Source organism: Danio rerio, chromosome 7, assembly GCF_052040795.2.
Source record: "Danio rerio strain M-AB ecotype USA chromosome 7, GRCz13ab, whole genome shotgun sequence".
NCBI classification, from domain to species: domain Eukaryota; kingdom Metazoa; phylum Chordata; class Actinopteri; order Cypriniformes; family Danionidae; genus Danio; species Danio rerio.
The window spans coordinates 18,612,370-18,634,098 of NC_141027.1; the positions used below are offsets into that span (position 1 = coordinate 18,612,370).

General features: G+C 35.3%; 1 protein-coding gene across 3 annotated transcripts in view; it reads right to left on the reverse strand.

Annotated features, from left to right (window-relative positions):
* Nucleotides 1-526: 526 nt before the first annotated feature.
* Nucleotides 527-21,729, reverse strand: part of dtx4a (deltex 4, E3 ubiquitin ligase a) — a 58,977-nt gene continuing 37,774 nt past the window's right edge. Inside the window, exons 1-7 of one of the 3 annotated variants that reach the window (XM_087259830.1) lie at nt 11,372-12,858; nt 7,765-7,826; nt 7,465-7,626; nt 6,754-6,815; nt 6,275-6,595; nt 6,027-6,116; nt 527-3,262 (exon numbers count right to left, since the gene is read on the reverse strand). In XM_087259830.1, the coding sequence (XP_087115956.1) occupies nt 3,035-3,262; nt 6,027-6,116; nt 6,275-6,595; nt 6,754-6,815; nt 7,465-7,626; nt 7,765-7,826; nt 11,372-11,394 (948 nt within the window). In that variant the 5' untranslated portion in view covers nt 11,395-12,858 and the 3' untranslated portion in view covers nt 527-3,034. 3 annotated transcript variants of the gene reach the window in all.

A 21,729-nucleotide genomic window follows, 5' to 3' on the forward strand; every position in this document is an offset into this window, starting at 1 on the left:
TGCCTGTAGAGGAAATGCCCTGGTCTTAGGAGAGGGGACAGATGGTCTGTTCATTTTGTGTTGTGTTAAAATTTTAATTTCGAGAGAGAGATAGAAGCCCACCCTATTGCCTTCTTGATGGATTCTGACTAGCACATTTTGAGATTATTGATGTAAAATGGCTGTCGGCTTCCAGCACTGACAAACAATAATGCATACTATTTTTGCATATTTTGAAAAATCATTATGCAACTTTAATATTTACAATAGTGTATATTAAATTATTGTTAAACAACTACATATGTTGGCACGGTATTAGTCATATGCCACAATGTGTTGCAGTACAGGGAGTGTGTAATGCCCTTTATTTTACATTATAAAATCTTTAGCGAAATATCGCCCCCTGCTGTGAGACTCAAATATTTCGTGTCTGATTGGCAGAACTAAAAACTACATAACATGCCAGAGAATGTCCGAGTGGAAAGATAAACAAACTAATAACTGGAGCCAGGTGTTTTATGGAAATAGAAACAACCCCAAACCAGCATTTCCTTTTGAGTACCTTTAATATTTATTCAGTATTCCAGCAGCTATTTAATATGCAAGAGTTGTTTTGTACATTTTATATTATACAGCAACATTAGTTCTCCTAGCTCCGTTCTTTGTCTTCACAGTTTTCGTCCTGGCAGCGATGCCATTTTCACTGTTGTCTCCATAGCAACTATCATGAGGAACTTGGCTGGACAATAAATCAAATCATACAAGTGCAATAAAAGAAAATTAAAAACTTCACAGTGGAAAAAACCCTAATAGCTTATAAGAAGAAAAAAAAAACAGAGTTAAACCAATTCAAAGTATATTATAAAAAATGATACAAGAAAAAGAAATACTCATTTACTTCCACAACATGCTTTTGGATGCAGGGCGAAAATAATTGTGTACATAAAACACATACATACAGCACATCAACTATAAATGTAAGCTTACACATTTGCATGTACATACATGCAGACGCTTCATCAACAGCTTTGTAAACAGGTCCATCACAGACCTACCGCGTACCGACCAGAAAGGCAACCGGAGAGAGCTAGTCCACAGGATTTGTCAACAGGGTACGTTAGTAACCACTTTAAAGGCAGACCACTTCAATTTTGGAGAATCGAAACAGATGACATCATATTAAAAGTACTATCGCGCAGATTTCGCCCTGTTCGTAACTTTTTAGGCCATGTCCACACGTACATGGGAGTTTTCCCCACTTTTGTTAAAAAAAAAAACGTTATGCCACACCAACAGGGGGCAACTATCACACTTTTATGCTTGATTCACAACACACGAAGAATTAAGTAGTTGCACAAATCACATACAAATCAATGCAAACATGAGAACAGAGGTGGATTACCGCCTCAAGGGTGAATGACATGAAATATGCGACGCAATTGCCAGGAATGTGCGGAATTTTGCCTCATTTGCATCTTCCGCGTTCGGTGTGAACCCAGACACTTTGGTCAATCAGCAAGGAGCAAAAAAGCATGGACGCCATCATGAGGCGAAACAAAACTTCGACCACACTGTAGCTGGAGTTTAGGAAAATCTTCACCTTGGTTGGAGTTTTCAGAAAGTTTCGAATTCATTCACTTGATACTCCTTTTTCGTGTGGTTTTGAAAATACCAGTGTTCGTGTGGACAAGGCCTTCATTTCCGACAGCAAATCCAAACACCAAAAAAATAAAAAAAAAACTGTCCACATGACAATGCAAAATACGCACATTGAAGAATGTTATGGACATGCCGAACCAACAGGGGGCGATAATAACACTTATGATGGGTTCAAAACAAACAAAGAATTAAGTATTTGCACAAATGGCATACGACACGAAATACTTGTGTTTTCCACGAATGTGCAGAATTTTGCCTCATTTGCATCTTCCGCATTTGGTGTGAACCCAGTCACCTTGGCCAATCAGAAAGGAGAAAACAGCATGGATGCTGTCATGAGGCGAAAAAAACTTCAACCATGGTTTTCAGACTGTTTAGAATTTATTCACTCGATACTCCGTTTTCGTGTGGACACACAGCAAAACAATGTAGAAAAAAAGTGTGGTTTTGAAAATACCCATGTTCGTGTGGACAAGGGCCTTCATCTCCGACGGCAAATCCAATCACCCAAAAAAAAAAAAGTTTATTTTCACTAAATTTGTGCGTTGTTCCTCTGTTGGCCACCAGAATCACCTTGGCTCAATGTATATTTTTTTAATACTGATTAACAAATCAGGTTGAGTTGAACGTCCCTAAACAGAGACTGGTTTCCATCCCAAAAATCGATGACAGTACAGGTTTCTCGTTTCGACGATATAAAATAACGTAAGATACAATAAAATAAGTACAAATATAAGTGGTTAATGTAAATACTGCAAACATTTCGAAAAAACTATGTGGTCAAATAAATACCATGGTTATTACTGGAATGTATATGTTAACAAGTGCCACTATGGGGCAGTAAACATTCACGTTCCGGCATCTAAAACTGCAACTGGAGCTTCAAAGTTAGCCGCCTCGGTTACACCAAGGACATAAACGTCTCTGCGCCACATGATACAACTACATGCACAGATGTACCTTTGTTTTGCGTATCCTTCACAGAACTACAATACAATAAATGGTTGAGCAGACACTGTTCCGTGCCTGCGGCCCGCTAGCGACAAAATTGCACTGCAGCAAGTCTGGTTTCTGTGGGGAGAACTCTATCAGGTCCTTCGAGTTTTTCAAAGAGAGAACGGCTCCACCACAATAGCGCACAGTGCAATATTGTTTGTTAATTACAGCTCTCGCAGCCCACTTCTGACAGGCTCAGATTTCTTTAGCAATAGGAGGGCTAATATCACTGACAAAAAAAAGAATAATAATAATTGAGGATGATGAATTATAAACCTTTTAGAGTCCTTGATTTCCAAAAGCGTCATTTGAGAAACAAGAGCTGGGAATTGAATTCAGATTTGGCAACACTAACACAGAAAGAAACATTCAGTCTTTGTGGTTGGACTTTTCAAGGTTTTCAGTCCCTCAGACACTCCTCCTCAGTGATGCCCTGCGCCCGCAGCTCCTCCAGGACGTTATCCAGGTGGCCCGAGTCAGGGTAACCGTGGCCCGTCAGATTGGAGCCGAATTCGGTTTTGTGATGCACCTCGTTCCAAATGACTGTGTCCGTCTCGCCTGTGGTGCTGGATGTGCCCACCGAGAAGATCAGCCGGCGGTCCCAGGCAACCAGCAACAGCTTCAACACCTATGACAGAGGAATAAAAGACCAAAACCTTTAACAAAGCATGGGGGAAAAAAAAGGTTCGGGTTCAAGAATGGAGACTGTCCTTGCTGCAGTCCGCAGCCTAATGATGTACTGGACCAGGGGCTGGTTGCACCATCAGTGCGCAAGTTAAAACATAGCCTAGTTGTAACCTAAAGTGACACTAAGTCACACTACTAAATATTTTTGTGTTGCACCACTGAACTTAGTTTGAAAGTAACACTACATTCCAACTATTTACAGCAGCCTCCCCCCATGTATAATGGTAGAAAAGAGATGACCACGAGATTAGTTTACATTGAGAAGCTCGTGATCAAAATGAGAATAATCTCCCTCTACTCACAGCCACAATTTCCTTTTCTTTTGGTATATGAGGAAGTTAAAGTGGTGTTTTGTGTTAATTGTATCCATCCATTAAAATGAGAATTTCTTCATGAAGGAGTTCTTCCTGCTCTTTTCTCTTCATGAGTAGGACATAAAAAAATATGCAAGTTTAATGTTTTGAAAACTTCGTGTGCAGTCACGACTCGCGATGCAGGTATGTGCGTCGTCTGTTATAGTGACTGACTGTAATTTCCTGAACTATAAAAATGTATTAGTCACTTAATTTTTATAGGACAGTTCTATATAGATGCATTAGTTTTAAAGCAGTATAATGATTTAAATGTTTTTCATTGGATATTACATCATTCAATGCGACTACACGACTTTACACTAATTACTAACTACGGTTTGTCTTAACAACATGTGGTGCAACAGAAGTAAGAACAAATTTAGCGACAAACTAGCTAGTAGTTACTAAGCCCCAAGTGTGGGCTTTATGCTCCAGTTTAAGAAAAAACTTACAAATAGCTGGTGCAACCCCACCCAGGTCCATTACGTAATGGACGATATTCTACACCTGCCCCAATCATCACAGTAGCATGGGCATTATTACCTTAGTGGGCGTTATAATGTCCACTATGTATTGGACCTGGTCCAGTATGTCATTGTAATACAGACTGCAGCGAGGACATCTTGGAAAAATGTGGGTTTGTTTTGATTGTGCATCACCATGGCAACGTATGCTACACGCCTAACCTGCTCTGGCTCATGTTTAATTCTGGTTTAGAGATTGCGGACCAATCAGCTTTGAGAAAATTGACATTTCTGATCTTTTTTGCTCCAAATTTACACCAAAAGCATTTTTTCAGTAAAATAACAAATTTGGTACTAATAATATATTTATATTATAAGAATTAATCAATTATATTACACATTTTACTGGTAAATATATAATATATAATAATATTAATAATGGCCGTAAATAACTGTATTTAAATATTTACATATAAATTTGCTTTAATATAATCAGGCCTTTCAGGCAGTTTGTGAACCTAAAATATTTAAATCAGTTGACTGATTTGCACTAACATCATAATAATTCTTCAAGTCGCTTTCTCAAACTTTTTCTGGACCAGCAGTGTTCTTCTGCATTGTAAATGTACTTAAATTCATTTTGTTTCTGATCAGAATCTTCAACAGAGAAGTGAATTGCTGACTGTAATCTGCACGCTTCACAATTTCATCTGCATGCTGTCCAGAGTTAATCACAAAGGAGGTAAACAGAAGAGTGTTTTATCAAGCAATGCGAAACCACTTAACATGATCTTAACCAGGTTGGATTTGTTGGTTTTGTCAACCTGCAACTTAACATGCAATTGTGTTGTGCAACAGGCCTCTGATGATGAATTCAGTGTCAGCAATTCACTTCTCTATTATAGATCTACAATAACTTGTAAGTTAACACCACTTATCCCACATACAGATGTATGCACATACACACACACATTAACACATCAGTGCATGATGCATTAGATCTTTTTTTCTCTCGCTATAAAAAAAGCTGTAAAAATGTCTTTGTACCCATTTCAAATAGAGAAGTGAATATGGCCTGTGTATTCCTCTCACACATGAAATTGTTGGTTGCGTTTGACTCAATAGTTTGTTGTTGCTCTTGTTCTGTATCGTCCATTTCTTTTCAGTTTATAAAACAACAGCCTGATTCAATATTGAAACCTTGTGGAAAACGAAAATAGTGCGGAAATGATTCAAAGTGCATGTGGAGGCTGTATGATCAATGTACCATGAACCAGAAGTCAAAAGACTCAACAGAACTCCAGTTTAGGCCATAACTCAGTTTCAACTAAATGTGGAGGTACTGCCCTTTGCCTTTGGATACAGGTATAATTGAATGGATATAGTTTATAGGGGACGCACGCAGCGAGCAGCAGTGGGCGTTTGGCATGGGAGACTAGAGTGTGTGTGTTTTGTTTTGGAACACTTTGTTTTAACATTTTAAGTTTTTTGTGTTTGCTCTTCTCTTTTTAAATGTTTATGGGATAATATTTTAAATAAATTTGAGTGCAATTTATCTACAATGGATATTTTATTCATCACGTCATTATGGATGCCGGTCTATCTACTGCTTGCTGGTGAATACCAAATCTACCCTCGGATATAAATAAAGTAATCTAACTTAACCTATATAGTAGGATATGAACATAATTTGCCATAAAAACGTTTGCCATGCCAACTCTAAGAGGGAAAAATCCTCCGAAAATTAATTCAGGGGGCAAATAGTTAATATAGCTTAATTAGTCAGTTCAAATAGTTCCTGCCCTGGTTGAATGACAACATTGGACTAGGTAAATGAATAAGAGCAGTATAATAACAACTAAGTGAACAGTGTTTATAAAAGACTCACCAGACGGCCTTTCTCACTGTCAGGGAGGTAGCAGTGTCTGGGAAATCCACGAGCGGTGAAGGGTTTCCCGGGGTTTGGATGCTCCGGACCCTAAAACAATCCCACACAGAGCCATTTAGACCTACACTGTTGTTATATAATGCATTCATGCTCTTATATAAGACTGCAGCAGTGCAATATGCAATGTAGGTGGTACAAATGCCAAGATGAATAGACAATGCAGTGGTTTTAGTGTTGATGGCTCATACCTGAATGCCAGGGGGGATGTTGTAGATAATCCGAATGGTTTTGCAGTCGGGGTGTCCGGGTAGCGAGTGTGGAATGACGTGGTACTCCATCTTGCCTGGTGGCTGGTTGCCGGTTTTGACACCGTATATGGTCTTGCAGGTGGGACACTGAAGGCTGCCGTCCTTGTTGCCGTTGTTGTACATGGCCACCAGGCACTGCAGGTGGTACTGATGCCCGCACTGAGACAGACGGCCCACTGACTCGGCCCGAGAAATACCACCCACGCCTGGTCCTTTATAGCCGGACGGCCCACACAGAGACTCCATGCAAATTGTGCAGTCCTAGAACACATTTGAATTGATAGAGTGGAAAAAAATAATAAGGAAATGAATTAGTTAATAGCGAATGAAAGGTTATTAAAATAAGTGTTTAATTATTTTGTTACAATATATCTGAATAATGAAAAATAATTTAGCACACATTTCTCGTGTATGTTTACCTCCTCTGGTGGGTTGCGGACTTTCTGAAGATACCGCCTAACAACTTCTTCTGAAGTCCTACCTGCTCAAATGAAACAGGAAAATTATTAAGTTACACGATTAAAAGAAACAGTCAGTCATGAATTTGACATAATATACAAAAATGTAATAAGTATATATAAAAAAAAAAAAAAAAAAAAAAAAAAATAAAAAAAAAAAAAAATATATATATATATATATATATATATATATATATATATATATATATAACAAAAAGAATGTGTGCAAAAATAAATAAACATGTGCAAAAATAAATAAATAATAATTATTTAATTTATAAAAAAATATGTGCAACAATAAATATATAAAAAATAAATTAATATAAAAAATATGTGCAAAAAAATAAATAAATCTAAATAAACAAATAAAAAATTGTGCAAAAAAATAAAGAAAGAAAAATAAAGAAAGAAAATTGATAAAAAATAATGGGCAAAAATGAAAGAATTATTTAAAATAAATTAAAAATAATAATGGGCAGTAAATAAATAGATAAAAAATAATATGCAAAAAATAAATAAAAACAATGTGCAAAAATTAATAAAAATGTATAAATAAAAATATAAAAATAATGTGCAAAATATAAATAAATTATAAATAAATAGAAAATAGAAAAATAATGTGCAATAAATAAATAAAAAATAACGTACAAATAAAAATGATGTGCTGCTGACCTTTGCGGGCTTGTTTTTTAGTGGTTTTCCGGCAGCAGTGGCCGAGGCCTGGCACAGGTTTGATGTCACTCTTGCTGACAGGTGGAGGGTGGAGCACCAGTTTAGGTGGGCGGGTCAAGCAGACCGGCAGTCCAGCAGCGCTCATCAGAATACCAGTGATTCCTGACCAATGAGAGCAGAGAAATCCATCAGTCCATCTATTTTTACATTTTAACATCTTCATTTGCTTCCAATTTAACGTGTTACTATAATTAATCATCAAAGCCACTATTTATACCCTATTTGCATATCGTTTCTCACCTGCCAGAGCGGGATGAACAGGACTGGATCCATTTAAGTTCTTCACAGGGACGGTGGGGACTCTATAAAGACACAAACGAAAGAAATAAAACATGATGAAACACAAGCTCCCAACTCAAGGTTACTTCAGTAAACGAAAACCAAAAGACTAAAACTATTGGTTAAAAATCTAAAAACAATAAAATAAAACTTAAATAATAAATAACAGAAATAGACATTGTTTTCAGAATTAATAAGCACTCTGAAAGTCCAAGACATCCAGTTTTTGGCATGTTTAACTCCATACATTTTAAATATCGTCTTAAAATTTGTACTTTTATTAATTTAAGCTGCATTTGTATGGTTCTGGGTTCAGTGTCTGTTCAAACTATTATTTTTATTACTAAGAGGTTTGCTCTAGAGTGAATGTAAGCTGTGCAAACACTAAACTGGATGCTTTTCTTCAAATAGAATCCCTAAAATTTAAACTAAATGTATAAACACTAAATTAAAAAAAGGGGGCTAAATAAAACAAAACCATTGACGTAGCAAACTAAAACTAAACTGAAATGTATCGCAATTTCTTAAAATAGTACTGAAATAAAAACTCAATAAAAATGCAAAACTATAATAATCTTGCTCCTACTATGCAAGCAACCGCTCGCCAATCAGAAACGCACGTGCGCACACAAACAGACTTCAATGGTCTTATCGATAATCATAATCTGGATCCCGACAGAAATAACCGTGTTGTTGTCAGAGCTGCAGCAGCTTGCGTATTACCCCCATACTGACCCGCTGAAATGCCGAGTCACGCTGCAGTATGTAAACCAGGTCAAACCTTTGGTCAAACCTGCTGCTGCTGCCTGCCTCCAACAAAAACTGGCACTGAGTCAGCAGACAACAGGCCAACATCAAAACCTCACACTACCTTGCAACCTGTTGACCATATGTGGCCATATGCAGATTACTAGCGCACACGTGCTCAGGCATTTCCAGGGCATCACACACAAAAAGATAATCAGCAAAATGACAAATCTTGAGCATTTGTGATATTTTGGTAGGGATAATTAATAATATATTAATGATAATCACATTTAACACTAACAAAATAAATTAAAAATTTATAGTTCGTTTTTAACCTATATATTTATTTATTACTATTTAAAATGTAGCTTGTGTTCAATACTAACAAGGTACTTTAAAAAAGGGTTAGGGTAAAAGAAAACTGTAATCTTTTGTGTTAAATTGTGAACCTGGCACTATGTATTTTGCGTACTTGTACCTTTTATAGGCATGTATCAATGTTAACTGTGTGGCAATCAATTTAAAAAGAGGATAGTTCATAATTGATCATTTACTCGCTGTCGAGTTTCTTCCATTGAACACAAAAGATGAGGTTTTTAAGAATGTAAATACCCAAATATTATGTGTACCTATCGACTTCCATAGTAGGAAAAATACTGCATAACTCAATAAGAATCATTCCGGTTGCCAGCATTCTTCAAAACATCTATTTTTGTTGTCGAACAGCAAAAGAAGTCAACCTTTAAACTTATTAAATGTACATTTTTGGGGGTGAATTAACCCTTTAACAGGATAGTTTGAAAAGTTTAAAAATGAAAATTCTGTCATCATTTACTCACCCTTAACATAAATATCAGAGTTTCTTTCTTAAAAAAAAAGATGTTATTCTGAAAAATGCTGTTAGCTGCCACACATTGATTTCTATTGTAACTTTTTTCTTACTATGGAAGTAAACTGGTGCCAGCATTCTTCAAAATATCTTCTTTTTTAGAAAGAAACTCAAAAGATTTAAAACCACATGAAGCAGAATAAATTAGGTAATTTTCATTTTTGCATGAACAATCACTTTAACCAAGTAATAGCTAGTACAGTATATAGTGTTGTTGCCTTAAAGCAAGAAGGCCGCTGGTTCGATTCTCGGCGTTTCTGTGTGGAGTTTGCATGTTCTTCCTGCGTTTGCGTGGGTTTCCTCCGGGTGCTCCGGTTTCCCCTACAGTCCAAAGACAAGTGAATTGAGTAGACTAAATTTTCCGTATTGTATGTGTGTGTGTGTGTGTGTGCGTGTGTGTGTGTGTGTGTGTGAGAATGAGTGTGTGTGGATGTTTCCCAGAGATGGGTTGCAGCTGGAAGGGCATCCGCTGCGTAAAAACGTGCTGGATAAGTTGGCGGTTCATTCCGCTGTGGCGACCCCGGATTAATAAAGGGACTAAGCTGACAGGAAAATGAATAAATGAATAAATAAATAAATGAAGACTAGGCATGGGACAATAACCGGTTTTACAGTGGTTTAAAAATATCAAGGTTTTAAAACTGCAAAAATGTTCTGTTATTCCATTCCTTGTGTATATGTAATTTTATTTCATTTGTTATCATTAATAATATTATTATCATTTATTTCTTTGTGTTTTTGGATTGATTTATTTGAGTTAGAAATAAAAATTCCATCATTATTTACTCACCATTCACTTCTTCAAAATATATATATATCCGAGTTTCTTTCCTCTGTGGAACATAAAATGAGATATTTTGAAGAATGCTGGCACCTATTGACTTCCATTGTATTTTTTTTGCCTACTATGGAAGTCAATTGGTGCCAGCATTCTTCAAAATATCTTCTTTTTTTTAAAGAAACTCAAAAGATTATAAACCACATGAGGGAGAATAAATGAGGAAGTTTTCATTTTTTTTGGCGTAAACAACCACTTTAACCAATTAATAGCTAGCACAACAGATAGCAAGAGATATCATACAACAAAAATAAATGAATGAAGACTTGGCATGGGAAGATAACCGGTTTCATCGTGGTTTGGAAATGTCAAGGGTTTAAAACCACAAATGTTCTGTTATACAGTTCCTAGGGTATATGTTATTCATTTACATTTATGTGTTTTAACTAATATTTTAATTCGTTTTTTTAGAAAAGACCGAAATGAACCCTCCACATCAAAAGCTACTGGTCAGCCTTTTTCCTTCACTTTCGTCAGTTAGTGAAGTTTTGTTTCTCACCACAGTCTAGAACTTCTTAAGCTGCTTTGACACAATCTACATTGTAAAAGCACTATAAAGATAAACATGAATTAAACCCAAGATTCAGAAATCATCTGAAAAACAAATCCTATAGTCCAACTATAGATCTGAACAGTGCAGTGGCTCACTTTATATCCAAACAAATGCATGCAAAAATGTATTTTATTAAGTCGTAAAGAAATTAGTGATTTTGAAACTAATGATGACAGCAGAAATCAATGATTTATTAGAATTATTTAGCCTGATATGGTCACTGTTTTTTTCCACAAAGACATTTAAAAAAATATCATATTTAAGAGCAGTAATCACAATACAGTGAAACCATAATATCTAAATCCGAGGTCATCATACCGTCAGAATCATACACCAGCCCATACCCAACAAAGACATTCACCTAGTGAAGGTAACCATGTTTAATTTTAAATATGCATGTTTTAATAATTTCACAATTGACTACTTTTATACACACACACACACAAACAAACTAATCAACAAAGGCTGGCTGTTATAAGCAATAGAGACCTATAAAGTCCAATTAGCGACAACTAATAATCCCACGTTCCAAAATACTTACTGTTTGACCTTGATAATAGTCATGTCTCAACTATTCCGAGGATCACCGAAAACTTTCCAATTCAAATAGCAATGACTTTAAAGTTCAGTCTCGCGCTCAGACGTCTTCAGTGAATGTTTCTCAGTCAAGAGTGATTTGTTTTGCTTCTCTAGAGCCTGAAATCAATGTAGGTTTGTTCACATATATCCCGGGTGTGGTTGTTGTTCTGCTGGATGAGGATGTCTTTCCTCGCTCTGTCAGCCGTCGCTCTTATAGTGCTAATCCGGCAGTTTCCATCTGTTGACGAGCTGCTAGAAAAAGAGGTGATCCACGTCACAGAGCGGGATTACCTGTCAGCGTCACACACTGACACACCGCCATAAGGTTCCATCACACCAGCACATCGCGCAAGGTAGATGCTCACACATACACAGACACCCACATCGATCTATACCATGTGTGCGTCCTGCACGAGTTCAAACGTTTTGGTCGTATATGGGCATGCAGTGGGTATACAGTGACTGTGACACCTATATATGGATGCATTGACACTATTAGTACATATCCGGCTATAAAGAACTGTGCTTGGAGGGGAAGGAGTCATCTTTCACGCCAAATTGAATATTATGTTAATCAGACATTACATTAAAGAGGAATTCTAGAAAATAATAAGCTGAAAGTAGCATTATTATAGATGTAACGCTCATTTTAAAGAAACAGTTTACCCAAAAATGAAAATTACCCCATTATTCATTGTCCCTCAAGACATTTTAAATAAACACTCCACTTTTTTAAAAGTAGGATCATTTTAAAAGTTAAACAGTTAATTTTTACAATTTTTAATCCATTTAGTCTCTCTCTGGGTGGGACGGCAGCATTTTTTAGCTTAGCTTAGCATAAATCATTGAATCGGGTTTGACCATGCCGGTCGGAAACCTTTTATATGGATGCATTAGACTCTATTATTATAAATCCGGCTATAAAAAAACAGCTTGGAAGGGAAGGGGTGATAATTTTACCCCAAATTCAATACTGTGTTAATCAGACATTATATTACAGAGGAATTCTAGAAAATAATTAGCTAAGGTAAGCATAATTATACTTATAGCGCTCATCTTAGGGATAGTTCACCCAAAAATGAAAATTACCTCATTATTTATTGTCCCTTATGACGTTTTAAAAGGAACACTCCACTTGTTTTTGAAAATAGGATCATTTTATGATTTCACTAAAGTTAAACAGTTTTTAACCTTTTTTAAATCCATTTAGCCGCTCTATGGGTGTGACAGTAGCATTATACATAGTGTTAGCCAAGCTACTAGAAAACTATAGTGAGGTAAGCTATTATTAGCTACTCTACTTAAAATGTAGCTTAACTACACTAAAAGCTACCCCCTGCAAAATGTAGCAAGCTAAGCTAAAAGCTACTTGACAAAACTAGCTCATCTACATGTAAACTATTTTTGCAATTTAAATTTTCAAACTTAAAAACAAGTCAATCATATCTTAGTGATAAATAAAACTGTCACTGAAACACATGTGGCAGAATTGTTCAATTTAGTTATTTACTGCAACTAATATGCTGAACCAAACAGAAGCTATAGTATACAGTATAAAAGCAAAAATAAATAAATAAATAAATAAAAAAATTCCAATAAAACCAGGTGTTACACGTTTAAAATACTATAGTAATTTAAAGTACATGGAGATATTTAGGAATAAGCATTGTATTGTGTATATATTTAAAACTCTTCATTACTGAATTACTATCGTGAACTAATAGTAATTATCATAGTATACTTTAGCTTTTACTACAGTAAACTGTGTGTATATAATAATAATAAAAGTACTACAACAAATTAATTTGAGTACTTCACTATTGTGTAGTTCAAAAACATTACCATTTACTATAAATTAGTATAAAGTAAATATATACTATGAATTGCTATTGTTTGTATGTGTATGCACTTGGGCACATTTGCAGGACAAACTACAAATTTAAAACCAAGTCAACTAGCAAAAGACATTTAAAATAAAAATTGGTTGGAGACGTCATTGACTGGAGTGAAAGTTGGCAGTTACACTCCAAAAAGTTTGTTGTTGACCATCATAAATCATGAAGAAGAAATGGTCACTCTCGCAATCATATAGATTTACTTTTATTGGCTAGACACAGGCCTCACAGCTCTGTGAATCCACGATCGGTAAATGTAGCTTGTGTCAGTGTAAATTTTGACAGCAAATTTTAATTTAGTCTTAGTCTTTTGACTAAAATTTCATTTTAATTCTTGTCATATTTCAGTCTTCTGAATCATTTTAGTTTTAGTCTACTAAATTTCATGAGATTTTAGTCGACTAAATCTACTCTAGCGAGAGGCTTTTCCGTTTCAATAAAGCAAAAGCACACACTTGGGTTAATAAAAAAGATCCGAGTTTACCTTTGCATGAATTTCGGAAAGATTCTGCTGATGTCATTATAGTTTTATTGTTTTTATTAACTATTTCCTCCCCATACAATTTAAAGTCTTTTTGTCTTGACATCTAACCAGAATCTTTCTTTATTTCTCAGCTGTTGCCATCTCATTATACATAGTTTAATCAAACAGACGTCCTAATGGAAAATGATGTAATTGCATCCAGAGTCTACTCTAGACCAGTTACTTTCTAAATGTCACAATCTCGTCACGTTTTTATTAGTCAATAAAAATGTCAGTTTATTTTTATTATAGTTTTCATAATCATCATCACTTAATTTTTATTTAGTTTTCATCTGTAGAAACTTGTTTGTCAGGAAAATTAAGACGAACATTTGTCGTCAACGAAATAAACTCTGGCTTGTGTGAACGCTACTGTGCTACTTGACTAAAAAAACAGCTTCTCTACTAAAAAGAAATTTGTGATTTAATAACTAAGAGAGATAGCAGACATCAATGATTTGACGCTACCGCCTCACTACTGAGAAATGTTGTTAACTACATTTCTACTTTCGTCACTACATTTTTAGCATAAATCACTGAACCAGATTAGACCATGCCAGTCGGTAACTTTTCATTTTCAATCATTCTTAGTACATGGTGTAACTACAGAAGAGACCTTAAGCTTTAAAACAGGGGTGTCCTGGAGGGTTGATGTCCTGGAGAGTTGATCTCCAACTTGCTTCAACCCACCTGCCCGGAAGTTTGTAGTATATCTAGTAAGAGCTTGATTGGCTGGTTCAGGTGTGTTTGATTGGGGTTGGAGTTAAACTCTCCAGGACACCGGCCCTCCAGGACCGAGTTTGGACACCACTTCTTTAAAAGCTTTTAAAGTATTAAATAGGAAAAATATAGAAACTCATTTTGTCATTTTAAGCGAGATGCTAATGGTCTAATCTAATTCCATAGATATATACACTAGATATCGCATAGGGACCCTGAGCATGCGTCAATAGCGCCGCCACATTGGTTCAGTGCTCGCAGGACAAATGTCATTCAACCGCACTAGTCAAGACAGTGTTATTACGTGAAGATGCGGGACTTTAGCGCTGTCTATAGGTGTAGTAACGAGCAAACAAAGGAAACGAAGCACAAAGGCAGAACATTTCATAGGTAATATTACGTATTTTTTCTGTTTTTGTATGTTCTGAACTTTTGTGCTAATCAGGTAAGTTAACGTTATTAATGATAACAGTCACTTACTGCATTCACCATGAGGCAAAGCAGCTCCAACTCGCACTAAACACTCAGCTTATGCTAGTTTTGTTGAATAAAATCAGCAAACAATGCAAAAGAAATATGACAACGAGATGCTGCGCTGCCAGAAACTTGTATTATTGTCGGCTAACGTTAGTGAAAGAGTCGTTCGGGGGATTCATTCACAAACGAATCGCTCCCTCCGTCAGTATGAGAAGTGAAAGCAGGAGAGGAGCTGTGTTTCAGGACATGATTAGAACAAATTTAACAGGGAGGGCGAATAGTACATTTCTGTACACACAAACACAAGCTTTTTGTCTGGAATGCCCGTGCGGTCACTGATCCATCAATGTAGAAAAGTGATGTAAAATTATAATTTTCGTAATTAGATAAAAAAAAATTACATACTAACATCCAGGAAAACTCCCGATCATAGATATACGTGTATATCTCTGGCTTTGGATGGCCACAGTCCTCCACTGCAGCTTGGTCCCGCATTCATTTCAAAGGATCGCTACCCTGTAGCAAGATGGTGGCGCTATTGACGCATTCCGTCCAATAGACAACAATAGGCCAGGCGACATCTAATGTATATATCTATGATCTAATTCAATGATCTATGCTAAGCTAAAAGTGCTCCCGCCATGAGATCAGCTGAACTGTTTAACTCCAGTGAGTTTTAAAATGTGGAGAGTTCCTTTAAATACATATTTCTTTCTTCCGTTTAACACAAAAGATGATATTTTGAAAGCTGGTCGCTGGCACCCATAGACCTCCATTGTATTTTTTTCTACAATGACAGACATGGGTTTTGAAAGCGAATGGTAAGTATATTTTCATTAATGGGTGAACTATCCCTTTAAACCTTCCCAAAATAAATAAATAAATCAAAATCCATCTCGCTTTAAAATGAACATTTCCTCTGCACAATTATCTCACCATATAGGATCTCAGTGTATTGGTTTTTATTTTGTAGTAGTCATTTCCAAAGCTTTTCTCACAAAATAATCAAGATAATAGTCCTTTTTTAATAAATATATAAAACAATATGTTTTTCAAAATATATCTAAATAAAATGGCTGAGAAAATGCATGAAAATTACATTAAAAACATACTTAAAAAATTATATAACCCCAAAACTGGCTTAATATTATTCTGAAATAAGTCCTGGACAAATTCTAAAACAATTTAATCACAATGTAGATGTTTTGAAAGCAGAAGTTATCATCATCTTCCTGGTAACAGAGTTTATCTTTATGATTGTAATAACGAAATCTGGACAAACAATGATGATGATGTCATAATCATTCCCCAACCAAGACTTCTGTCCTGAACAGCTGTGGTAGTCAGTCCACGGCCTTAATAAATAAACCGTTCCAGATCAAGACTCCACACACACCCACATTTAAGATCAAGCACGCTGTTTGCATGTACATGCCACTTCAACCGAGACCCAGATCCGTGCAGTGCCAGCAACAGCTAATGCCTTCACGCCAAGGTGTGAAGGTACACAGTGCTAACATCAAGAGGAAAAATTAGCAAAAGGAGAGAGCTAAAATGCGCTGTGGGGGTGAAAGGAGGCGACCGGCAAATCTTCAGTCACGTTTGCTCCAAGCTAATCTAGCCGTATTAGCACAAAACCCATATGGCTGCAGGCGTAAGCACAACTCGCCTAATCGAAGAGCGGCCAGATGTAGCCACTTACTGACGATCACGAAGAGAGCAATGAAAGATGAAGGAGAACCGGGGAACAGGTGGAGAGGGCAGGAGGCAGGGAAGCGCTAACGTCATGAGGTTTTGCTAACAAATAAAAATCTCACTGACGAGACCATCAACCTTGATCCGTTCACAATCCTTTTTACTTTTTAGCTTGTTTGTTTAAATCCCATTAACAAGCACTTTTGTTGACGTTACGACAAAATTGTGCTTGTTTTGTTATTTTTAAGAGTTAATATTATGGTATGTTTTAATGCGAATGATTATCATATAGTGTTTCTTGTATTTATTCATTCATTCGTTTTCTTTTCAGCTTAATCCCTTTATTAATCAGGGGTCGCCACAGCAGAATGAACCACCAAGTTGTCCAGCATATGTTTCACTCAGCGGATGCCCTTCCATTCACACTCATACACTACAGACAATTTAGCTTATTCAATTGACCTATACCGCATGTCTCTGGACTTTGGGGGAAACCGGAGCACCCGGAGGAAACCCACACGAACACGGGGAGAACATGTAAACTCCACACAAAAATGCCAACTGACCCAGCTGGGACTCGAACCAGTGAGCTTCTTGCTGTGAGGCAATTGTGCTACCCACTGCGCCACTGTGGCGCCTCCTTGTATTTATTTTATAAAAAATACAGCAAATACTGTATTCTACAATAGGTTTATTTTTGGCATTCAAAGCTGAATTTTCAGCATTATTATTATTTATTCTTCAGTGTCACGTGATTCTTCAGAAATTATGATGTTCAGATTTCTTATTATATAAGCATTGAAAACGGTTGTACTGCTAATCACAAAAAAAAATTTGTCAAAACATTCCATGTGACTTTACTGAACCAGTGGTTCAACTATATTGGTGTGTGAATGAGTGGATGTCTCCCAGTGATGGGTTGCAGCTGGAAGGGCATCCGCTGCGTAAAATATATGCTGGATAAGTTGCCCGTTCATCCCGGTGTGACGACCCCTGATTAATAAAGGGACTAAGCTGAAAAGAAAATGAATGAATGAAACCTGCATTTTTTACGGTGCAATTTGTATTCTGATGATAAATTAAGATCTCAGGCCATTGAAACAATATTAGGTTGAATAATTAACAACAGAACTTTTAATTTTTGCGTCAACAAAGTCTTTTGATCCACATACGTGAAAGTTACTACCAAATATAATCAAATACAATCACTTGAAATGGAAAAGTTAAGTGTTTTTTTTTCAGTGTCGTAATAGTGACATCTCAGGATTAGATTTTATATTAAAGATTAAAAGATAAAGATTTTATTGTTTCTAAATCATTTATACAATGATGACCATGTTATTTCATGTTTGATTGTTCAATGTCTGAACCTGAATACCGACTCTCCAAAAAACTATAAAGCACTGTTTATTTGACTTATCTTTGCTCTATTCTATTAATGTATATGCTTGTAATTTATTTGGTTTCAATATTTTATTATTAGAAATTTTTGCAGACATTTACTTGAAAATACACTTTTTAAAAAAAAAAAAAACATAAACCTAAAACTTACATTTTAACAATTAGACATTTGAAAAGAAAATAAATAATAAAAAAGCTAACAAACAGTGATAAAAATAATTATACAAAATTAATAATAAACATGCATTCCCCCACCAATCACCCGCCAGTGCTATCCAACAATAAATGTAGGTACTAAAGGCATAGTAAACATTAATCACAAGTTTGTAAAAAGGAAATAAAAGGGGACCAATTTTTTTCAAATAACAAAACCTTGTCTATTAGGGTATATCTGATTTTTTTCCAGATGTAGTGTACCTGTTAACTCTGTCAGCCATAATTTAAGAGTTGGAACTTCTTTTTTCTTCCAAAACAAAAGGATATGTTTTTTGGCAGAGATCAACCCATATGACACAAACTGTTGTTGTACCCATGTAAGTCTCAAAAATTCTTCGTAAACTCCAAATAAAACTATTATATGATCTGGTTCACTTGGAATGTCTAATGTAACTGAAAAAAAACTTGAAATGTTTTATTCCAGAAACTCTGTAATTTGGGACACATAACATTGGAATGAGACAGGCTGGCTGGTTATGTAAACGCACTGAATAGAAAAAGACTGAATGAAAACTTTCCAAATAGAGCTATTCGATTCATCTGGTGAAAATATTTTCATATCACAATATACAGTTGAAGTCAGAATTATTAGCCCCCCCTGTTTAATTTTTTCCCCAATTTCTGTTTAATGAATTTTTTCAGCACATTTCTAATCATAATAGTTTTAATAACTCATTTCTAATAACTGATTTATTTTATCTTTGCCATGATGACAGTAAATAATATTTGACTAGATTTTTTTCAAGACACTTCTATACAGCTTAAAGTGACATTTAAAGGCTTAACTAGGTATAGGTTAACTAGTCAGGTTAGTGTAATTAGACAAGTTGTTGTATACTGATGGTTTGTTCTGTAGACCATTGAAAAAAATTGGCTTAAAAGGGCTAATAATTTTGACCTTAAAATGGTGTTTAAAATTAAAAATTGCTTTTATTTTAGATAAAATAAAACAAATAAGACTCTCTCCAGAAGAAAACATTTTTATCAGACATGCTGTGAACATTTCCTTGCACTGTAAAACATCATTTTGAACTATTTAAAAAATAAAATCAAAGGGGGGCTAATAATTCTGACTTTAACTGTATATCGCAGGAAAACAAAATACCGCAATGTCAGATTTTTCCAATATCAAGAAGATATATAGTCAATATAGAAGATAGTCGTAGTGATTAACTAAAATAAAAATGTGCTCAATGAGAATGACAGTACAATCTGTTAATGATTGTTCACTGTCCATTTCAAGTGTGCCTGAACAAGATCAAGGAGGTTTAAAGGTGAAAGTTCATATTAGGCAGAGATTTCTCGTGAATGACGTCAGGCTTAATTACTGTCCAGCTACAGTAGCCATATGGAAGCCCTGTCTCCACCAGATGCCAGTGACAAACGCAAACCAACTCAAAAAAAAAAAAAAAAAAAAAAACACAACTGAAAGAAGAAGTGAAAACAGCGCTGAAGTTGAAAACTGTGCTGCTGCTGAGAAATGGCAGGTTATGGTGATGGAAAAAAGAACAAATGGGGTGTCTGACTGCTGAAAAAAAATTGCTAATCGTGTTCATCACCAGCTAAACAGCCACAAACAGACTAGTTCGTCAACCAAATGACAGTTAATTATTTAAATATATATTTTTCTTGTTTACTCAAAATTCCACGTTTTAATTCTGACATGGAGATGGTTGAAAAGGAAAAACATAAACTGAAGTGACAAACTCTGCATTTGCAATTGATAGATGCACTTTTTTGAGTGAAATATAATGTGTTTTATTTTACAAACAACTGATAATAACATGTCTACACATTTTCAAATAAGAATATAATAGTTTTTAAAATAAATGCAAGTGTTTTATCAAAACGTTCTACTCCTTTTACAGGTACCTACTAATGGCAAATAAAAAAAACCCTGAAAATATAGGTTCTCTTTATTTATTTTTTTCTGGAGTCATTTAAACAACACAAAACATTCTTGGATAATTTTTACCTTATTCTTCGAGTATGAGCGGGCGCAGCCATTTGAATCTTTTGGCTCGAGACTTCCAGTCTCATTCACCTCCATTCATTTTTAGACATTAAAAACAGCTCGTTCTGCTGCTTGATGTTGCAAACTGAATATTTTCCAACTATTTGATTCTGCTTTGTCTGTATAGTTCTCATAGGCGATTGAATCGGATGTTATAAAACAAATCGCAAAAACGACACACTTCCGCAATGAAAAAGAAGGTCAATAGGCATATTGATTGGATAATATAGGCCAGAGGTGCCCAAACTTTTTCCTATAAAGGGCTAAAATGCAAACTTGATTGAAGGGTGTGGGCTGAATATATACCAAATAATATTTTAAAATTACTAGAAAACGTTGCTTTAAATCATCTTAACTGCAGTATCATTTTTAACATTTTATAATGATTTTATTACAGTAAAAGATAAACAAACCCATTTATAGCACAAAATCAAAGCTGAATACAGTAGTCAAGCTTACTTTGATTTGCTCGCAGATGTCTTGTGCAGTTTACTGACAGTATTTACACTTTAAAAGTCTGATTTGTTTACAGCATTTAATCAAATAATTTGATGTAATTTGGCTTTTTGTAGCTCAGCAATAAAACAAAGAGACAACTGCTGATAATTTCAGCAATTATATCAGAATTACTCCAGAACTCTTTTCACAGAACAAATTTTCAATCAAGAATATAATTTTTTTTTTAAATAAAATGCAAGTGATGGCAAACAGAAAACAGACAATATAGTTCTCTTCATTTTTTCTGGAGCCGTTTAAGCACAAAACATTCTTTGGTAATATGCTATTATACTATATTATATTTAGATGCTATAATAAAATTGCCAATAATATCAATAATTGTTATGTCAAAATTACTCTGTAGCTACAAAACTCTTTTTACAACAACTCTGCATACACTTGATTAATTTGGACACCTTTTGTCGTGAAGTGTCCACCTAACAGATACTCAATAGTAAATGACTGGGATTGGACCGGTGTCACAGTTGACTGGGATGGGTCTAACATCTCCCAGACTCTCCAGACATGCAGAGGAAAAGTTTCTATCTCCCTCTAGTGGACGAAATATTTAAACCTTTTGAGGCCTGTTAAAGTATGCTCAATGTTCTAAATCTTTAACACTGTTGATCACCACACACACTAATTTAAAGCTTATAAATTGTTTTCTAGCTACCAAAAACAGCACAGTTACAATAATAATCTGTAGTCCTTTAGCCTTCATATTAATTCTTTCCACTAGCACACTAGATTTGCATATGCTAATGTTTAAGTTAAAGTTTGATATTTGCTGAAGGATGAGCTGATAGAATCTGTAATAATAAATATAGACTTCAATCTATATAAATAGATTTGTGTTTAATCTGGAACGTTCCTTCCTTTAA